General features: G+C 34.2%; 1 protein-coding gene across 6 annotated transcripts in view; it reads left to right on the top strand.

Annotated features, from left to right (window-relative positions):
• The window catches only part of Csmd3 (CUB and Sushi multiple domains 3), a 1,105,037-nt gene that overhangs the window by 678,543 nt on the left and 403,960 nt on the right, over positions 1-22,534 (top strand). For all 6 annotated transcript variants that reach the window (XM_048802035.1, XM_048802036.1, XM_048802034.1 and 3 more), the window contains one exon: positions 20,257-20,395. In XM_048802035.1, the coding sequence (XP_048657992.1) occupies positions 20,257-20,395 (139 nt within the window). The remainder of the gene's footprint in view (positions 1-20,256; positions 20,396-22,534) is intronic.

Here is a 22,534-nt window from a genome sequence, read left to right as displayed (position 1 = left end):
TATATATATATATATATATATATATATATATTATATACTTTTATGTATATCAAAGAAGATATATTCATATCTGTGCATATGCACACACGCACATATATACATAGTCATGAACTTTCTTGACTTTGTGGACTATGTCATATATATGGATGTGTGTGTGTGTGTGTATGCACATGTATATGTAATATATGCAATATTTATAAATGTACATCTTTATATATTATATACACATATAAAGTCCCATGTTAGTTTAGAAAGATGGAAGCATTATCACCCTAAAAATATATTAATTATATGATGTATCCATTTAGACTATGTTGTAATGTTTGAGTTAAAGGGGTTTTATTTAGAATTGCCATAGTAGAGATTACTATTCAAAATTTCAATTTTTTTTTTTTACTCTAATATCTAGGGATACATATCTATATATTAAAATGATGAACTTTACTAATTAGATGACTTCAAACCTGGAAACATGGTTCCTTTTTCTTTTCTTTTTTAAAATTTATTCATTTTTTAAATTTATATATGACAGCGGGATGTATTGCAATTCATATTACACATATAGAGAACAGCTTTTCATATCTCTGGTTGTACACAAAGTATATTTACACCAATTTATGTCTTCATACATGTACTTTAGATAATTCTAACCATCACATTCCACCTTCATTTTTAACCCCATGCTCCCTCCCTTCCCCTCCCACCCTTCTGCCCTATCTAAAGTTCATCTATTCCTCCCATACTCCCCCTTCCTACCTCACTATGAATCAGCCTCCTTATATCAGAGAAAACATTAGGCATTTAGTTTTTTGGGATTGCTAACTTCACTTAGCATTATCTTTTCCAACTCCATCCATTTTCCTGCAAATGCCATGATTTTATTCTCTTTTATTTCTGAGTAATATTCCATTGTGTATATATGCCACATTTTTTTAATCCATTCATCTACTGAAGGGCATCTAGGTTGGTTCCACAATTCAGCTATTGTGAATTGTGCTCCTATAAACATTGATGTGGTTGTGTCCTTGTAGTATGCTGTTTTTTTTTTTTTTTTGGCTTTTTTTAAAATGCTTTTCATTTATAATATTAGAAACTTGAAGACAATGGAGTAGTTTCTTAAAAATCCTGAGTGAAGATTAATTTCAAATAGAACTTTATACCCAGTCAAATTATTGAGTATATACATAAAATAACAGTATTTTGAAGCATACAAATACACTCCAAAATTATTATTTTGTACCCTTTCTTATGAAAGCTATCTTTATTATTATTATTTTTATTTATGTATGACAGCGGAATGCATTACAACTCTTATTACACGTGTAGAGCACAATTTTTCATATCTCTGGTTGTATACGAAGTATATTCACACCAATTTGTGTCTTTATACATGTATTTTGGATAATAATGTCTATCACATTCCACTATCATTTCTGACCCATGTGCTGCTGAGAAGAAACTGTACTCACTTATTGAAGGGTGAAATATTCTATATATGTCAGTTAAGTCTAAGTTATTGATTGTATTATTGAGTTTTATAGTTTCTTTGTTCAGCTTTTGTTTGGAAGATCTATCCAGTGGTGAAAGAGGTGTGTTAAACTCCCCAAAAATTATTGTGTTGTGGTCTATGTGACTCTTGGAAGTTGAGCAGAGTTTGGTGAACGTAGATGTTCCTTTGGGGCATATATATATTTATAATTGTCAAGTCTTGTTGGTGTATGGTTCCCTTGAGCAGTATGTGGTATCCTTCTTTATCCCTTTTGATTAACTTTAGCTTGAAGCCTACTTTATTTGATATGATGGCAGAAACCCCTGCTTGCTTCCACAGTCCATGTGAGTGGTATGATTTTTCCTAATCATTCACCTTCAGTCTGTGGATGTTTTTTCCTATGAGATGAGTCTCTTGGAGGCAGCACATTATTGGAGCTTTTTTTTTTTTTAATCCAATCTACTAGTCTGTGTCATTTGATTGGTGAGTTTAAGCCATTAGCATTCAGGGTTATTATTGAGACATGATTTGTATTCATTTGTATTCCCAGTCATTTTTGTTTATTTTTGTATTTAACGTGACTTGGTTTCTCCTCTGATTAGGTTTTCCTTTAGTGTAATACCTCCTTCTGCTGATTTTCATCCTTGTTTTTAATTTCCTCTGCATGGAATATTTTGATGAGGATGTTCTGAAGTGTGGGCTTTCTAGTTGTAAATTCTTTTAACTTTTGTATATTGTGGGAGGTTTTTATTTCATCATTAACTCTAAAGCTTAGTTTTGTTGAATATAAGATGCTTACTTGGCATTCAATTTCTTTCAGAGCTTGGTATATGTTGTTCCATGATCTCCTGGCTTTGAGGGTCTGGGTTGAAAAATCTGTTGAGATACGAATTGGTCTCCCCCTATATGTGATCTGATTCTTCTCTCTTGCAGCTTTTAAGATTCTATCCTTATTCTGTACCCTAGGCATTTTCATTTAATGTGCCTTGATGTAATTTTGTACATTTGGTGTCCTGTAAGCCTCTTGTATTTGGTTTTCCATTTCATTCTTCCTACTTGGGAAATTTTCTGATATTATCTTATTGACAAGATTGTGCATTCCTTTGGTTTGGAACTCTGTGCCTTCCTCTATCCCAATAACTCTTAGATTTGGTCTTTTGATGCTGTCCCATAATTCTTAGATGTTCCATTCATGGTTTCTTACTATCTTCACTGTGTGATCAACTTTATGTTCCAGATTGTATACTTAGTCTTCATTATCTGACATTCTTTCTTTCAAGTGATCTAGTCTGTTGGTTATGCTTTATATTGAGATTTTTATTTGATTTATTGCATTCTTCATTTCAAGGATTTCTGTTTTTTTTTTTTTTTTCAGAGTCTATCTCTCTCTCGAAGTAATCTCCTGCTACCTGTATTTGCTCTCTTATCTCCTTGTTGGAGTGATCAAATTTTGCCTGTATTTGCTCATTTAGGTCATTCTTTAATTCACAAATTATTTTAATTATGAACCTTCTGAATACCTTCTCTGATATTTCATCAATTTCGCTGTTCATGGGTTCTGTTATTGTACTATTCTGGTTTGTTTGGGGCACTTTCCTCCTTTTTTTTTTTTTAATGTTGTCTATGTGTCTTCCTTTCTTGTAGTGTAGATCCTGGACCTGGGTCTCCCGCAATTTGGTGAGGGCAGATCTGGTCTGGGCCTGAGCTCCAGAGATAGTCTTCTGGTAGGAAGGGGCAGTCCTGTGCCAGAGGCTGAGCTCCTGGGGGTCTGTAGGTGGTGGCGGGATGGACAGGGGCCTACTGTGAGCCTTGGTCCCTTGCCTAAATGTTGCCTTTTTCTTACTTTCCCAGTTTTTCTTATTACCAATGCTCAAAGGAAAATGGAAACTTCTGTTTTCTCAATTTCTAGCTGATAAATTGAGAACATTTACTATATAGTTTTCAAAGTGTCACAGTTTAAGGAATACAACATTGCCTACAAATTGCTGGCTTTCACTGGATTGAATATCTTATGATGAGGTAATCTCAAACCATGTAATTACCTTTTCCTAGTGGCCTTTCAATTAAGCATCTCCTTCCTCATTACTTCTAAGCACTCTCTTATTTGTGATTTCAGGATGCTGAACTGGGACAACTCTGGCAGTATTTATGATTGTGACATTATTTTAAAAATATAATGGAGTTGCACAATAAAAGACTGAAATAAAAAGAGAAAAATAGAAAGTAATATTTAATTTTTACATCACATTTTGCCTCTGAATTCAGTTTTATCATAGTTCCTGTCCCAGACTTGGCAAACTAGTCAGGAAAGCCTATATTAGTATTTGAATGAAAAGTGGGTGATGGAGAAAAAATTGTTTCCACAGAAAGACAAGTACCAGTTTAGTGTGACTGGAATAGAAGAGAGGGGTGTGGGTCTGATGAATAAGTAGTGCAGAGACAGACATGCTTTGTAAACAATGATAAATAGTTTCAAAGTTATTCTGTGATTGGCTGGCAGCCATTTCAATTGGGAAGTGAGAGGATATGAGCCTCTCCCATCTATGTCCTGTAAGTTATTTCCAGACTATCTCTAGGTAATTGTTAAACTTTGTTGGATCTTCACTTAATTAGATTGTTGGCTTTTGGAACTGCTTGATGGCTAGCTGGATAGGAGGTTAAAAATAATGAAATTGACAACAACAAGTAATTTTATTAATCACTGCTACCAGAGAGAAATTTTACATTCTAAAAGATGAATGGCATTTAACTTTTAAAAGTAAATAAGAGTGGGGTGTGTGGTGGTGCATTCCTGTAATCCCAGTGGCTCAGAAGGCTGAGGCAGCAGGATTGTGAGATCAAAGCCAGCTTCAGCAATTTTGTGAGGACCTAAGCAACTTATCAAGACCCTATCTCTAAATAAAATATTTAAAAATGGCTGGGGATGTGGCTCAGTGGTTAAGTTCCCTTGGGGTCAATCCCCAGTATCAAAAATAGAAAGTGAATAAGAAAGTGTTCAGAACTTTTTATTTGTCACAGGCCTGCAAATGCTCTAAATATTCTAAAAAGAAGCTTTAGGAAGTTTTTGAAGGAAAAATATTTTTTTTCTCTATGTTTGATTAAAATGGCATGTAGTTTGTTCATCTGGCTGTTTATGGATCCAACACCAAAGTGGGACCATCACTAAGGATGGGATTGGAGCCAAGGAAAGCAGAATCAAGGTGGACCCAAAACAACCTTAGTGTGGCATTTGCCAGGTTATCTATCATATCCCAGGCCACACTTTGAGCTACTTTCCACCCAAACAAACAAACTTCTGTCAATTTCTATAGAATTAACTCAGGTGTGTTTGATTTCTTGGATTCATATTAAGGTTTATATTGATTTTCTGGATTTTGCCTCAATTTTACTTAGGTACTAGCAACAAAAGCCTGAGACAAGCTGTTTTCCTAACATTTTTAACCTTCTTTCTTTCCCCCACCATTTTTCCAGCTGACACCCAGTTACTCCCATTAATGGAGAGGAATATGGCTGGGAACATGCTCTTCCTATGTCTCTTATTCTCTAGACCTGCCATGTTTTGATAGAGTTTTATTATTTATTACATTCACCTTTTAAGGCACTATCAGAGCCTCTGACATATGCTTCCATTTTTAGCTAAAACTGTTTTATTATCTTTATATTAGACATTTATGTAGGAGAAAATTTTTAAAGGACATGTTTCTATGTTCTGACAATACAACTAATTTTCTACATGTATTTTATTCTCTGCATGAAATATTCTACGACTGAATACATTCATAAGTTATTTACACATATTATTGGTGTATGTTGAAATTAGAAAGTAGAAAAATATTTGCTTTAATCAGAACTTATAGAACAAGAGAAAGGAAGCCTGTGATTTTTTTTTTTTTTTTTAGAAATCTTTGAGCTTTGGGGTTGTGGCTCAGTGATAGAGGACTTGCCTAGCATGTGTGAGACACTGGGCTTGATCCTCAGCACCACGTATAAATAAATTTTAAAAATAAAGATCCATCAACAACTAATAAAAATATTTAAAAAAAGAAATCTTTACGCTTCAACCCAATTAAAGATTGCCATCATCCCTGCTCCAATTTCATTCTATCAGAATTACCTAGGTATGTAAACATATTGGCAAGTTAGTGATCAGCCAATGTCAATTAGTCCTCAACCCTGAAACCATGGGAAATGATTTTAAAAAGTGAAACTTTTCATCGTCCATATTCCTTGGATAAATATTGTTAGACCAAATGAGAGAAATAATATCATAATGCTTCGCAGTTCTATGATCCCACAGCTAGAGCTAGATTCAATTCAGATAGTTTTCAGATAGATACAGTTGTTGAATTGGGTTATAAATTTTATTCACTGACCTAAAGTTCAACTTAGATGTATTAACTAAGGAAAGATTCGGGATTTATGAGAATTCTAACTTCTTCTAAAATGGGTTGATCTAATCTTACTGTGAAGACAAAAGTCTAGATACTTTTTAAAGCCTTGTGATCTTTCAGTTCTACTAATGGGAAACAAAATATATTAGTTATTGTAATCAGAATTAGAGTCATTGCAATTTGAACCTGACAAATTGTTATCTAAATTCCATTAAATAAAGTCAATGATTCCTTTACCCACCCTGAGACTGTACTTGAATATGACTAGTTCTGTCTAGGGCCATTCTACCTGATGTATCCTTCAAATCAACAACCTAAAGTCATGAAGAATGTTCTTGTTGTAGGTCTCCTTCAATTGGCTGACAAAGGATTTTCATAATGTTTTATATAAAAAGTGTTACCCTTAGGATCTAGAATGTTCCTCCCACAAAGCTCATGTTGTAAAAGCATGATCCCCAAAGTAGAAACGTTCAGATGGGAGGTTTTTAGATAATGATGGTAAATGTAGCCTCATCAGTGGATTAATCCATTCGATTGATTAATAATATGAATGCATCAGGTCACAGTGGCACATGACTATAATCCCAGTGGCTGGGGAGGCTAAGGTAGGAGGCTCGCAATTTCAAAGCCGGCTTCAGCAAAAGTAAAGTGCTAAGCAACTCAGTGAAACCCTGTCTCTAAATAAAATACAAAATAGGGCTGGGGATATGGCTCAGTGGTTGAGTGCCCCTGCTATCAAAAATACATAATAATAATAATAATAAGAAGAAGAAGAAGAAGAAGAAGAAGAAGAAGAAGAAGAAGAAGAAGAAGAAGAAGAATGGAATACTGTAAGGAAGTGGGACATGGCTGGAGGAAGTAGGTCACTAGGTTATGCCTTTGGACTATAACTTGTTCCTGGCTCCTTTCTCTATCTCTCTGCCTCCCAGCTGTCAGGAGCTGATCCACTTTCTTCCACCATGATATTCTGCCTCACTTCCAGGCCAATACATTGGAATAAACCAACCATGAGCCAAAACTCTGAAACTGTGAGCACATAATAAACCTTTCTTCCTCTAAGTTTTTATTGTCCAGTATTTTGGTCACAGGAATGAAAATCCATTTAACATAGAAACTTCTTATAGATTCCCTTCCTCTACCTTCACCAGTTTTTGACATATAGTAGCTGCAAACACACCTTTCCTCTCTGGCTCTTTATTCCTCACAACCATGTTGCCCCACATTCATTGATTTTTCTGTTCTGTATAGTGCAAATCTCCTGTTTGGTATCTGTGAGCCTCTTCTAAAAGTTCAGTCCTCTGAAATGCAGTTTTCTCATGAGAATCTTATTCTCTGGATTTTCTTCTTTTCTTTCTATATTCCTCATTTTATCCCCCCCGCCTTTCTTAGTATGATCAAAAATCCTTTTGGGGTTTCAGGGCATTGCCTGGCTCATATCATGTACTTCAAAGTCACATCTGTTAGCCAAAGTGCTGCGAAATTTGCGAAAGGGACAAAGGGTAGAACATAGTTACTTTTAGATTGTATTTCTCTCTTCACATAAGCTTATGTTTCTGTTTCTTGAAACATGGGTAAGATGTTGCTTTCACTTTATTATTTTTTCAAGGGAGTAGTGGGTCACTAGAATTCCTTTGCAATGCCAAGCAACGCAAACTGGAGCTACTCCTTACCCCCAATTTTGTACTCTTTTAACCATCCAGTAAAACTCTACATTTCTAATCACTGAAATTTTTCTTGGGACCAATACTACTAGTAGAAGGCAAATTTTAAGTTACAATATCTGACTCACCAGAACGATTTTCCTTTTGGACTTTGGGAAACTCATTTGTTTCTCCCACCTATATTCTGCTCATCTGGGGGCTAGGTCTAAGTGAGATAGCTTGCTTATTGTTTGCCAAAAGTTTTTTGCCTCATTTTCCATACCTCAAATGATCTGAGCATTGTTACTTGGCTCTTTCTTAAATATAGCCATAACTATTTTTTCTCAGCTTTCATTTGCTTTCTCAGATTTGCTCTGAATTAGTTTGCAATGAACTTGTTGCAGATGTTCCTCATTCCCTAATCCTTTTGGACCTTCTCCTGGTAGCTGTCAAGCTTGAACATTTTCTATGAGTTTAATGCATAGCCAGAATATACTTTATTTCTCTTCTCTTTTTTCCTTCCTTCCTTCTCTTTCCTTTTTCTTTTCTTTTTTTTTTTTTTTTTTGGTTGTACTGGGGATTGATTCCAGGATCTCATGCATGCAGGCAAATGCTCTGCTCTCCCACTGAAGTACATCCCCAGCCTCATAATGTTTATTTGCACACAGGTCAACTCTTCTGAATATTTATGTCATTCAGGGTGGTGAAGCCAAATGCCACTGATTTTAATGGATCTGAGTTACAAATAGCACCTACTGCCAAATGTGGGAGTAGATATCATGACTTCATGACTCCAAATGCCTTTAGGAGCAAAAAGCAACAACAAAAAACCCACAAAAAAAAAACAATAAGATGAACTGAATAAAATAGGCTAGCTACCCTCTAAGTTGCAGGTGTGTCTTCCCACATTTTAGAAGATAGGTTTACAGGTATATACTTCTCTACTTCATGAGAATAAGAAGCAATACAAGAATGATATTACTGATAACTGACAACAGCATTTCTAGTAGCCCATACATTTCCTTTCTGAACATTAAAAGAAGGCATCCTCCTAGGAAAAAATTACACAAACTAGTGGTTCCCTATTATACTTTTCTTGGAAGTCCAACAGCAGCAACCAACCTCCCAATGAGAGTGGCAGACCAGTAGAGAAGTTCAGAAGTCATACATCAACTATCAACCTGTCTCCTTGAGAAGTTGACTGTCCTTTAGACCTACTGAAGAAGCATTTGTCAAGGGATTTACATAGAAGTTTCTTGAGTTTCTCCCTTTTGTGAGGTTGTGTAATGCCGCTTAGGTAAGATCTTCTATCATCTAGAATCTAACTGGAACATTGTATCTTACATTGTGCATTTTCCTGCAAACCATCATTTTAATCTCACAGTACCTTTCTACAGTGACCTTTTGCCTTTGCACTGATGTTCTGTTCATGTCTTGTCTTTTTGTAAACAATTTGCCACTGTAATTTTGCTAAAAATTTAGCTGCTAATGTGGTTCAATTTTCTGTATGAATTAAGCAGTCTCAGGAACTATACTAAAAGTATTCAAGTATCATTGATAGATAATAGAGATTTTTATTTTGATTTTCTTTCAGTTGTAATGGGGAAAAAAATTAAACAGTGCACAGAAAGTTTCTCAAATATCTTCCTAAGCCATTGCCATTTCCCCCTTCAGGATAGTAGCCATTACATGTAAATATCATCATAATCTTCCTCCCATCATTATTTCTCTTCTTTTTCCTCACCAAGTTGTTTTTCCTCTCCTTTTCCTTCTTTCTTTTCAGTCCCTCTGTACTATACATAACCATAATGTTAACATAAGAATGACTTCATTGTACTCTGTCCAAAGGAGAGATCCCTAATTCCATTTTAATGATTTCAGTTAGGAGTAATGCTCCGTTAAAGTTTGAGGAATACATCTCCAAAATTTGAGGAATACATCTCTTTTAAAACTTGAGGAATACATCTCCAACTTATTATATGAAATTATACACTTTTAAAAAAGAGAAGAAAAAAATCAAGTTTTTCATCTTATCTTTTCAAGATCATTATATGAGACTTAGGATAAAAACAAGAGCTATTTTCCAAGTTTTGTCAAGCAGTGAGCACTAAGTCATCTAGAGTTTTCTGTTTTAAAAAGCAAGACAGTTGGACATAAATTAATTATCCTATTTCTTTTGCAGCCACAGAAAGTAATATTTCCTGAATATAGGAGTTATTATTTATTTGTGAATGTCATTTAAAAAAAGAAATATCACTGAACTGTACTCAGGAAGACTCAAAGATGTGAAGGTTTATTTGTAGACCAAAAAAATGAGAGTTAGGTTAAAATGTATTTATTATTTCATCATAAAAACTAAAATCCATGCCATTTACTTTTTTAAATCAAATTTTTCCCAATGGTTTAAAGTTATAAAATTATTTTACTCTTTATGGAAAAATAAGTTAGATAAGTCTTAAATACTACCATATATTTTATTAAATTTCATTTAAATATACTACTCAAGTTCATTTTTGCCTTCTTTCCTGCTTTTTCCCTAACTCTGTGATTTTTGTTTCAGTGAATGTCCCAGAGCTGCAACTTGGATATTTTCTCTTGTTTCACTAACTGTATTGATGAGTCTCTAATTTTATCCAGTCTCGAACTTTAATTAACATCTGTGTGCTGATGTCTCTCAAATTTACATCTCTTATTCCTGAAGTCCAGACTCATATATTTAAGTTCTTACAGAATATCTGCACTCAGATGTTTAATAGGTGTCTGAAACTTAACCTGTCCAAAACTCATCTCTACCCCCATCATTCCAAGTCTGTTATGGTCAAAAATTTTCTCCACCATTATAATAGTAATGGCATTATTTCAGTAAAGTGTGCCACAACTCTTAAAGTCATTCCTTGCCCTCTATCACAACCATATATAGTGCTTTGTAAAACCTTGTTAATTCTGTCTTTGAAATAGAGCCCAACTACTTCTCATTGCCTTCATTCCTGACACTGGTATCAGCAACCAATATCTTTGGTCTTAGCTACTGCAATAGCCATCTTGATGGTCTCAGTGTTTTTTCCCTAGCTTCTACTCAGTTCTTTTTCTCAATAGAGCTAAAATAATATACCTACTCTCTCTAAAAAGAATTGTTCCTTAAAGAATTCTCCTAAGAAGCGCCTTTCCTTTTCCTCTCAAATCCCATGCAGAGAGTGGGATTTATATTTTAAATTTAAAAATGACTTGTTACTTAATTTGTGCCCATCCATTGGTTTTTTCATCATAATTTTTCCTCTGGTTCTCAGAAGGCTCTCATGCATATATACTATTTGCTTCTCTCTTCTATACCTGACTCTTTGCCTCCCATGAATATTATACTATAGTCAGCAATGCCCTCTTGAATCTAAAGCAACTCCCTGGCAAAACTGGAAATGCAATGTTGGCCTTCTGGATTACATTGTTATGTTTTTTAATATGAATAGGACATAATACATTGTATGAACTTCTTTACAAAAAAGGAGGATTTCATTAAGTTAAATATATTGCAAGAGTCAGATGGATGCTATTGGCCCAAAGCTAATGATTTAATTAAGATGCCGATTTAAAACTGATTGAAAAAAAAATCACCTCTTTCTTGTGGAGAATCATAATAATTTCAAATATTGTTATCTTTTCAATCTTCCTGACAAGGAAAACAACCCAAACAAATGTGTGATTAATAAACTGTAGAGCCATATTTTCCTGCTGCTTCTGAATTAGCAACTTATACCCCTTGCTAAGTAGGAAAAATTTATCAATATTGATCTCCATAGAAAACTGCAGTCTGGATAGCCTGCCTGGAACTTAAGTGAGTCCTGACTGACTCTTCTCTCAATTATTTGTGTGATGGAGATATGGCTCCCAATTTGTAAAAGCTGCAATAAGAAAGTAAGGGACACTGATATAGTTTTACATTGTCAATCTACCTATTTTTCTGTAACTGCTGGAGTCATAAGTTGTTCAGTTTTCATCCATCTCCTTTTAAGAGAGAGGAAGCTAATCTCTTTATATTCAAGAAGTTGAAGGTAACGACTCCAAGAGATTCCCTTGTTGAGAATGAAGATGCCTGTGTGAAAGAGGAACTAGAATCCATGGATAGATATTTGCTCATACAGTTGACTTTTCTGCTTTCTTTGAGTATTGAACAAGAGGGGGAAAAAAACTGATGAAAACCTGTTACTTTGGAGATGAAAAGAGCTGTCTACTTGAAACAATTCAAGTAGTCAAAGACATGAATTTGCTATGCATCAAATGAATACCAAAGGAAGTACTTGGACTTGGTTACAGAATTTTTTAAAAAATCCAATGAGAAGAATCAACTGTCAGGTGTGGAAGCAGAGAGATCACTGGAAAAAGTTGAATTCCTGTGTGTCAGGGAATCATGACACACAGGTGAATAAATATTGTCAATACCTGACAAATGGAAGACATTAGTGAACAGTAAAGGTTAGTGAGGGAAATGGCAACAGTCAAGAGAAGACAGTGACAGCAAATTTACTTCATACTAGTGCTGACCTCTCACAGGGAAAGGGAGCTAAAAGGAAAGTTAGCGAATGAAATATGTAAGAGGATACAAATTCTTTTCTATTCCAAGTGCTGAGTGGAACAGCAATTAGCAAGCACTTGTCTTCCCTCACCATGCTCCTTCCTGTCCTCCACATGTCTCTGGCCATTATCCCAGCAGGCATCCTGGGTGGGTGGGTGGAAGAAATGAGAGAAGTTTTTTAAATTTGACTGACTGAAGGAAGTTTTTCAACAAAAAAAAAGTGATTAGAAAGTCTAAGTGTCTTGCCAACATGTTTTTGACATGTAAAAATGTATGTTTGAAGGCAGAAGACAGAGACAGAGGCAAGAAAGAAAGAGAAAAGACTTCTGTTTTTGCTCCACCAACTTTAGAATGTTCCATAAAATGCTTATTCAAGCATGAACTTCCTTGTCCTCAGAATAGTGCTCCCTGAATTACTATGGCTTATAGTCCTTCCTACTCTCTAGTGAGATTTCTGAGAAAATTCTTCAAGTGAATAGGATGAAACTAAAGTCCCTGGAGAACTGTTCAGAGTAAGGCTGGACTTGCATACGAGATAAACTCTCCCTTTGAGGGTATGAGCTTTTCTCTTGAATCTCAATTAGCTTCAGAGGAAAAGACATTCAGAAATATCACATTCTCTTTGGAAAGAGTTCTTTTATTGGACTAATGATCTGATGCATATATCAGAATTGATTTGTAGTTCTAAAGGACAGGATATGTGTTTACATATGTTACATAGTTATATTTAAGAATCAACCCCTTTTTACAGTACCTATTCATGTAGTATTCTGGTCTTCTGGTCTCCTGGAGAACTACCATAGGAAAATTAATTAACCCATCTACAGGGTTCTGCTCCCAATTTCTGCTGAGCTAGGTATGAAGCAGGAGAAGAAGGGAAGGAGTTAGAGAAATGAGAGGAGGTGCAGAACTGCTACTCACACTATCTCTGTAAATCTATTTATTTAATTTGTGTGTTTCTGTCTCCCTGTTTTTATACTAGATTCAAACCTGAATTTCCTTTACTTTTTTTGAACCATCATCCAATGTGCAGAAATGAAAAAGATCTGGTGATTACTTACCACACCTACAACCTAGAACAAGTAAAGAAAGAGAATAAAGGAAAGAAGTGGAACCACCATTGTGTGATAGTCCCTGAGATGGCATCCAGATTTTATCAGGCATATCTCCACAGAAAGACATACTGGACCAAATGATAGAATGCTCATCTCTTTAAGTCACTTATTACTAAACCTTTTCAATCAAAATCCAGCTCTAAAAGTCCCCAACTCCCTCTGAGGACCTAAGTGCCAATTCTCAAGTGGAAGAGCATCTCCTGCTGTGAAACTCCACAATTCCCTCAGCATTTTTATTCAAGATAATTTTTTTTCTGAATATACTCTGATGTACTTCATACTCTTTCATATTGGTCTTAAAACACACTAGCTATTTTAAATGTGTCCTTTTTACTAAAATTAACAGGAATGAGTCAGTATTCCAACTCAGATTATTTATAACAAGTTTTCTTTAGGCATTAGAAAAATAAAACTGGATATACTCTATGTCTTTTATTTATCATGTGTTCTGCTTTTATTGCTAAAAAGCATTGTAGGCAACAGCCTGTATTTTAAAAATGTATCCAAATTACCTTCTCATCCTAGAAAGTTGTGGCATCATTCAGGAGAATCTTAGAGGTACAGAATACCCATGCCCTCTTGGATTTTCTTGTTGTGGTCCTGTTTTTTCCACAACCAAGTTGTACCAGGGCATTGGGTTGGTTGCAGACAAGACAAAGAACGTGTCCAGTCAGTATGGGGGAGATATGGTTTATTGGGGAAAGCTTACGAGAGATCAGAGACTCATCCCAGAGGAGTTCAGTGGCCACATGCTGACAGAGATAGCACCTTCATCCCTCATAGTGCTTTGCCAAGCAGTGCCTCCTCTCCCTCATGGAGTTTTGTCCAGTGAGGGCCTACTGGATGAGTGACAAATATCCTTTCCACAGTGCCCTCAGTTTTGCACTCATCCTTACTCACAAAGGGATTTTATGTGTAAGATGGCAAAAGCAGTGACATCATTGATATTAGCTTTCTCAATTAGCTTGTCTGGCCCAAGAAGCAACTGTCCTGATGTACATTCAAGAAAATATACTTCTACAGGTAACACTAACTTTCCTAGTTCCCAGTGTGAATAAGAGAAAGTGTTTTTCAAGGTAATATGTATCTGGACTTTCTGGCTAGGCTTGCACTTACTGTTCCCTTAACTTGGCTAGGTTTTAGGAGACAGAAAGGAGGCGTTCAGGGACTTGAGTTGTTACTGTCCCTTTTCTTTAGGGATGAAACAGGGCCTAAAGAATAAAGTGATCTGAAAAATCAGAGTAAGAGGTCTTTAACCATGAGGATTTCTGGGTTCCACCTAATAGCTGCTAGAGTTACAGTCCTGAAATATGCATTTTAGCAAATTCCCTAGGTACCCATTGAAGTTTTAAAGCAATAATCACTTCACAAAGCTTAGAGGCTTAACCTTCTTAACCCCTCACTAACTCTATATTGCAGCAACAACAATAACAACAACAACAAACACTTGACTTTCACACAGTTGGATTAGTATTTCTCACTTCCTGCTTCCGCACATTCCCTCTCTCTGTAAGCCTGTTTTCTCTTCATCTCTTAATCTAGACCATCTTCTGATATCTCTTTCAGGAACTTTTTCCTAATATTTGGGTGATTACCTGACATTCCCTTTTCCAGACTTCCTACCCAGTTCCAGTATATCCTTATCATATTTCATGTTAGCTATAGATACTGTGTGTCTCTTGAGGGCAAGTATAATGTCATAAAGACTTTTTGAAAAAAATTGAGTAACTAGCAAAGTATTTTATATATAGCAGAACTAAGTACATTTTTATTGAATTAATAAGTTAATGAATAAAAATGATTTCCTATTGGAAAATCACTTAGGGGTTTAGAATCTCAAATTTATATTAGAAACTTTTGGAATGAATATTTCATTCTCCTAACATTTCATCCACCTCTGTCTTCAATAAACTCACGTTAAAGAGCATAAGAAATGGGGATGTGGTTGTAGCTCACTGGTAGATTGCTTGCCTAGCAGGAGTGGGGTACTGGGTTTGAAATTCAGTATCACATAAAAATGAATAAATTTAAATGAATAATGAAAAAATGAATAAATTTACAACTAATTCAAAAAAAAATAGAGTAAGAAGTGCTTAAATAAGGGTTTCTCCTGAAAATTAGTTGAAAACAATCAACCATGATGGCTCCTAACTTAGAATTTAAAGATATGAATTTAAGTCTCAGCTCTGCCACTATACTAGGCCTGTGTTTCTCATCAAGTCATATGCTTCATGATTTTTATCCATCTGAAAAACAAGTGAAAGGACAAATCCAGTATTTTTATGCCACAAAAATAATTTTAAGATGTAAATTATCCATAAGCACATTCTAAACCAAAAAGTAAATTAACTGTTTGTTGATATGGCAGAAATGACCAGCTATTGGTCTGCTAATTGAACTGGAAATGACCTCCAAAGCAATGTAGGGAGACCCTACATTTGAAAATGGCAGCCATAGTCATCAGCTGGGTCTTGTAAGGATAAGAGAAAGAAGGCTTATTCAGTCAATAGGTTCACCTCTTTGACTCTTTCAAGAATATGTCAAAGAAAAATTTCACCAACAGAGTTAAACAAGTAACAAAGACTCCATTCATGACTATTGCAATAGGGAAGCAGACTAAATTTAACTCCTCTGGAAGAGATAGAGGGTCTTTAAGTATTGGGGCGAATTAGTAGAAAAGTACAAGAGGATACTAGTCAGTAAAATGGCCAATGTGATTAGGTCATTTGTTTGCAAATTAGAATTTATTGAGGTCATTTTCCTACCCTCCCATAGAAACTAGAAGAGCTTGTGATTACTTTTCAATGGGATGACTCCCAGATCACTAAGATGCTCCTGAATTGTAAAACTAGTAGGAAACTGGGAGAAGATTTATATCTCAAAGGGACAAAGAAAGAATATATGTTGTTGTTGTTGTTGTTTTGTTTTTTAAATAAATGCCTCAAGAAATGGAGGTAGGTAGGGCTGCAGGTGTCTAGCACAAGGAAAAAGGCTGTCTAAAGTTTAGTCTATCTGAAGGCTGTCTTGGTCAGATGAGAACTAAACTGTATTATTTCACAATTAATATCTATGAATTTACTTATTTTGGCAGCTACCATCATTGCAGTTTGCAGGCTTAGGAGAAAGGAAGATCCAAACACAAAGTCCATCCTGGTTTTTGCCCCAATGTAGTATTATCCTGGCTGTTGGCCAATTCGTATTTAATTCTAAATGAAAACATTTCCCTCCCCCAAAGATTGCATATTCAAGTATACTTTGATTTCTTCCTCTAAATGTTCATCTTTACCTTCTACCCATATTGAAATTTCTTTTGAAAATGATTCCAAAAATAGCCAAGGGCTCCATATTCTATTTCATAATTTTTATTTGATATTTTGCAGACCCTTGGATCTCAGCATTGAATACCTTTGGCTTCCTATGTAAAACTCCTCCATGTTTTGCATTCTTCATTTTGCTGAACGGAATTAGCAATGGCAGGTATATGCCAAGGGCCCAAGGACCAGTTTAGGCTTCTTTCTTTTAACTCTTTGCCTCTCATCAGTAAATGCTTGTGACTCTACCCCTCAGATAGCTCATATTCAGCTTCTCCTTGTAAAAGCTTTATTTCACAATTATACTTTTTCCTAGAAAATTCAAACACTCTCCTAACTGATATTACAAACTCCCATTGCACTGTCTCTAATCCATTTTACTTGCAAGTTCCATTAAATGAAAATTGTATCCTTTGTTTATAAATGTATATGAATCCTTTGTTTTAAATTGCTTGGTTCATTTTCTATACTATAACATACCAGAGCCTTTTCTAATCATCTTCCATGGTTTCCCATTACTTTTTGATTCTACAAAAACATGTCAGTATTACTCAAAAGCATTGTGCATTGTGCTGACAAGTCTTTATGCTTTTCCACAAGCTATTGCATCCATTTACAATATACTTATCTTCCTCCTCGTGAACTCTGTCATATCCTTGAAGACTGAAAACAGAATACCTAAATACCTACTATGAAGATTTTATTCATGTCCTCTAACATAAACATATGTATGTGTATTATAGAATTTATGACATTTTACATTTTGTTTTTGCTTCTTTGATACAATTCATGACATTTTACTTTTTTTTCTGTGTTTTGCACTAGGGGTATTCTGAGGAAAGAAAACAAGTATTTTATTGGAAACAGGGTTTTAAAATCAAACTGCCTCTTTTCAAACCCTTGATTGCTCATATGCAAATTGTTTAAATGTTTTGCACTTCATTGTTCTTATCTATAACAATAAATCTACATATATATATATATATATATATATATATATATATATATATATATATAGCTCCACTATAGCTTCTCCAAATACAGCATTTCCCATCATGTGCCTGATACTTCCTTGGATCAGCAGGCTTTTTCTGACTGACCTATATAAGTGTGTCTCCCTTAGGCATCTTACTTTCTGGGGAGTCTGCTTCCATCTTTTGGGATTATACTTTCAGAGAGTTCCAACCTCATATGTCACAGAAAGAAACTACTTCAGAAAATGCCATAAGTTAAGTAGGATCCACTGTTGAGCAGGTTCATCATTTAGAAAAGTCCTTTCAGAAAATAGTTGCTATAATTTTATTTATTCCTTCATTTTAAAGAACCCTTCTAATCCTGTCTACCTCACACTTTGGACTAAGGGGTCAATCAAAATGCCTCTCAATACTTTACTTTTAATCCTTTATGATCCATTACTCAATTGTTAATCTTATGATTAATTACCTCATTTAATGATGATTAGACTTAATGCACAAATACTTTTCTAGAACAATATGAATTGATTACATAAAAAAGATTTCTGTCAGAAATGCTTTATTACTTTTGGGTCTTCTCTTACTAAAATGTTTAGCTCTGTCTTTTAAAATATAATATATTGGCTATTATTCATATAATTTAATTTTGAAATACATGGAAATCCTACAGAAAACATGATTATGAGTTACCATAAAGAGGAAGAATAAATAATCCTTAAGAAATGGACTCCTCAGGCTGGGGTTGTTGCTCAGTGGTACAGTGCATGCCTTGCACGTTTGAGGGATTGAGTTTGATTTTCAGAACCACATAAAAAATAAACAAATAAAATAAAGGTATTGTGTCCATTTATAATTATTGAAAATATTTTCTAAAAATGGACTCCTTTGAAAGCTTTTTAGGAAATAAAATTAAATTTTACTAAGAAAAACAGCTTTTATGAATGCACTATCTTATACAAATTATAACTTTTGGCAATTTCACATAGAAAATATTATACTTAAAGGAACATTTTCTAGTAATGCTTAATTATTAGGCCAATTTATAAATATTTACTATTTTATTTGGCTTAGGTGAAGTTGTTTGTTTGTTTTTAATCTTTTTCTAGTTGCAGATGAACACAATACCTTTATTTTATTTATCTTTTTATGTGGTGCTGAAGATAGAACCACTGAGCCACACCCACAGCCCCTAGATCAAGTTATTTGAAAAATGGATATATGTAAAGAAAATAAAAACATAAAATGGGAGGTGGTAAATCATTTGGTATAGTCTCTAAAGTGTTGAAAAGTTGACATAATATACATTTGATACATTTTATTTCTGAGTAATTCTCAACATTTCTAATAATCTTTCCATATTTCTCTTTGTGTACTTTTTGAAAGTAGAGCAAGCTAATGTAGCTGGGGTGCAAATGGGAGCAAGCTAATGTAGCTGGGGAGAAATTCATAGTCTATACTAAAGAATAGGCAACAGGTAGAGCAGGCAGAGAGAACTTTATTGGTCAACTTGGAAAGAAGTCATAAAAGGGCATGGTTATTTTGAGGTTAAACAATAAGAAGTCACTCTGGCTAGAGCATGGTCAATAGTTAGTGAGGATTCAGAGACCAGTTAAGAAGGCATTTTTATATTCCAGTATAATTTAAGATGGCAACTAAAGAGATAGAAAAATGAGTGAACTTGGAGATTAATTGGATTTGAAAATAAATGATAAGCATAATAGAAATATGAAAAATGAATACTTAGCTTTTTGGTTTATGCCACTCAATGAATGGTGGCTTCATTTACTGATAGAGGAAATAATGAAATAAATGGAGCTTTGAGATCCTGTTTTGCAAAAGTTGACCTAGAAAGTGCTTTTGAGACTGTAAAGCTTTGTGAACTTTGGCAACTTGTTCTTTTTGCAAATTGTTTATTCATCTCCACAATATAGTGTTCCTACTAAATGATTTAAAGCAGCACTTACTGGAGCTACAATACTATCATTGTGGTTTCAATTGTGTTTGAATTTAGGGAAAAGCGAAGGGTAAAGTATGTGAAAAGATAAGCAAAGGATTTGAATTTGTTGTTAAAAAGAAAAGGGAACTGGAATATATGTCTAAGAAGGGGAATACATATCTAGGAAATAGTATGATGGATCAATACTTTGAATGGTATTTTTCTGTCAACTGGACTGAAGGAGTAGATGAATTAATAAATGAGAAATAAGGAGAAGCATTGAATTGATGATGGCCTAAATTTTAGTAGTGATAATGGAAAATGGAAGCTCCGTGTCTTAGCAGATAGTTTGAATTAACGGGTGTTTGATTACATAAATCAGTTAATGAAAGAGAAAAAAACTAAAGTCAACAATTTATGTTTTATGAATCTTTAAAGATAAAGAACACAATGGAGATACAAAAAGATATTGATTGAAGAGACTACATGTGTAGCTCAGAGGCAGAGCACTTGCATAGCATGTGTAAGGCCCTGGGTTTGACTTCCAGCACCAAAAATAAAATAAAGATCTACTTTGCACGTGGTGATGATCACTTTACTACTTCATATGCAAAGAAATATAACTATGCCATATATTTTACATAGATTATCTTTTAACAGAAAACAATCATTTAATAACAAATTGATTAGTTCACCTTTAGTTTCAAAATTGTACTAATTAGCATTTAATAAGTATATGTAGAAATTCATTCAAAAATTAGAGTTGGTATTAAAAATTATTTCTACAACTAATTATAAAAGTTTTATTCCTGCTCTCTGATTTTATTTTTCAGCTCCATGTGGTGGCCATTTTTCAGCTCCAAGTGGAGTGATTCTCTCACCGGGATGGCCAGGATACTATAAAGACTCTTTGAATTGTGAGTGGGTTATTGAAGCTGAACCTGGACACTCTATCAAAATTACATTTGAAAGGTCTCTGAAAATATATATATATATATTTTTTTGCCTTTTAAAGAAAAGATTATATAAAAGGATAGTTGGTATTATTTTCCTTTAACAAATCAATGTATAATTTTATTGTATTAGTCAATTGTTGTGCCTTACATGCTACAGACTCTTTGCCTCCTTTTAACCTTTCAGGCTATTTTCAAGTTAATTTTCTATTTGTTTAATGTTGTATTTTTACTACTGAAGTATGCAAGATCAACCTTTTTTTAGTTTACGTAAATACACAGTGCTCAGATGAAAATGTGACCTTTTGCTTGATGAGTTTTGTTTTTCTATATTTTGAAGTGCCAATGAATTTTGCTTTGCTAGGTTTCTAGAGGCAAAGTTGGTGAAAATGCATTCAAATTGATACTATATTGCAGCCTAAGACACTAATGCACACTGTCATATATGTTCCAAAAAATGATTAGATTATATGTGTGTATTAAAGATTGAAAAGTTGGCTTTGTTTCCTCCTAGGAAAATTAATATTCATCAATCATTATCATGCAATACTATGATATTTTAAAATTAAAAGAATGATGTTTCTGCTCCATTATTAGATCACTGTCCAAAAATCAAGACAGAATTATGTACAAAATCCCCAATTGTATTCAATAATACAATACCCTCATCACCTAACCTCTTTTTTAAAAAAATTAAACAAATAAAGAAAGCTTCCTAAAGCATTGAATACATTTGATAAGAATATAAATAGTGCAGAATATCTTTATTATGACCTGATGATTAGATTTTACAAATATAACTTGACCCTTTCCTTACTCAAGAAGTCCTTCATTGATTTAATCCATCAATGCTAGTGTTAACATTTGCATAGAAAGAAAAAAAACAGATTTTTTTTGAACTGGCATAAAGTATTATGCATTTTATGGAATCGTCCTACCTTACTATAAACTTCACCACCTTACTATGACTGTATTAGTTTGTTAGGGATACCATAACAAAGTACTACAGACTAGGAGACCCAAAAACTAGAAATTTATTTTCTTACAACTAGAACTCTGAGATCAAAGTGTCAAAAAGATCATCTCTTCTGGCCTTTATCTTTAACTTGTAGATAGCTGTGTTCTATGTCCATCTTCACATGATCTCTCTATGCATATCTGTATCTTAATCTCCTCTTTTTCTAAAGATGCCAGTCATAAATATTGAATTAAAGAGTTTTACTCTTATGACCTATTTTATCTTAATTAGCTCTTTAAGGGCCTTTGTCCATGGTCACATTCTTGAGTTACTGGGGGTTAATATTTAAAGATAGATTTGTGCATGGTGGCACACACCTGTAATCCCTGCAAATTGGGAGGCTGAAGCAGGAGGATTGTGAGTTCAAGGCCATCCTCAGCAATTAGTGAGGCCTTAAGCAACTTAGCAAGACCCTGTCTCAAAATGAAAAATAAAAAAGGCTGGGGAAGTTTCTCAGTGGTTAAGCACCCTTGAGTTCATAGCACTAAAAAAAATAAAATTAAATTAACAAAATATATAAATTTCAAGATAGAAATTTTACAGGACACAATGTATGCAATAACAATGACTTATATATTTTAAAAGAGTTTTTATTGGAATAATTCAGCATGGTTCATTTTTGTCTTAAAACCATATAGAGCGTGTGTGTGTGTGTGTGTGTGTGTGTGTGTGGTGCTGGGGATCAAACCCAGGGCCTAGTACATGCGAGGCAAGCACTCTACCAACTGAGCTATATTCCCAGCCCCCAAAAGAGAATTCTAGAGAATTGTAGAGAATTCTATTTGCTTTGAAATGTACAATATAGCATGGTTTTATTGATTATATTATTGAGTAACATAAAAATTATAATTTGAGACAATAGAACAGAGATTTTGTCCATATTTTTCATTTGTAAAGCTTAGAGTATTACATTTGAAGCATAAACATATTTGTCAACCTATCATAATTAATGTGATTTTAAATGAATCTATATATATCAAGTACATGATTTGAGTATTTTCTACTTTAGATTTGTCATTGTTTTATATCAGAAGATATGATATAAATGTAATTGAAGACTTTCACATTTCATTATGTTTGTATAGTTGATAACATATATCACTCAGTGCTCACTGGCTTAGTGGTTTTTGTTGCTTTGTT

This window comes from Marmota marmota, unplaced genomic scaffold, assembly GCF_001458135.2.
Source record: "Marmota marmota marmota unplaced genomic scaffold, marMar, whole genome shotgun sequence".
NCBI classification, from domain to species: Eukaryota; Metazoa; Chordata; class Mammalia; order Rodentia; family Sciuridae; genus Marmota; species Marmota marmota.
This window is presented reverse-complemented; position numbering and strand designations above follow the sequence as displayed.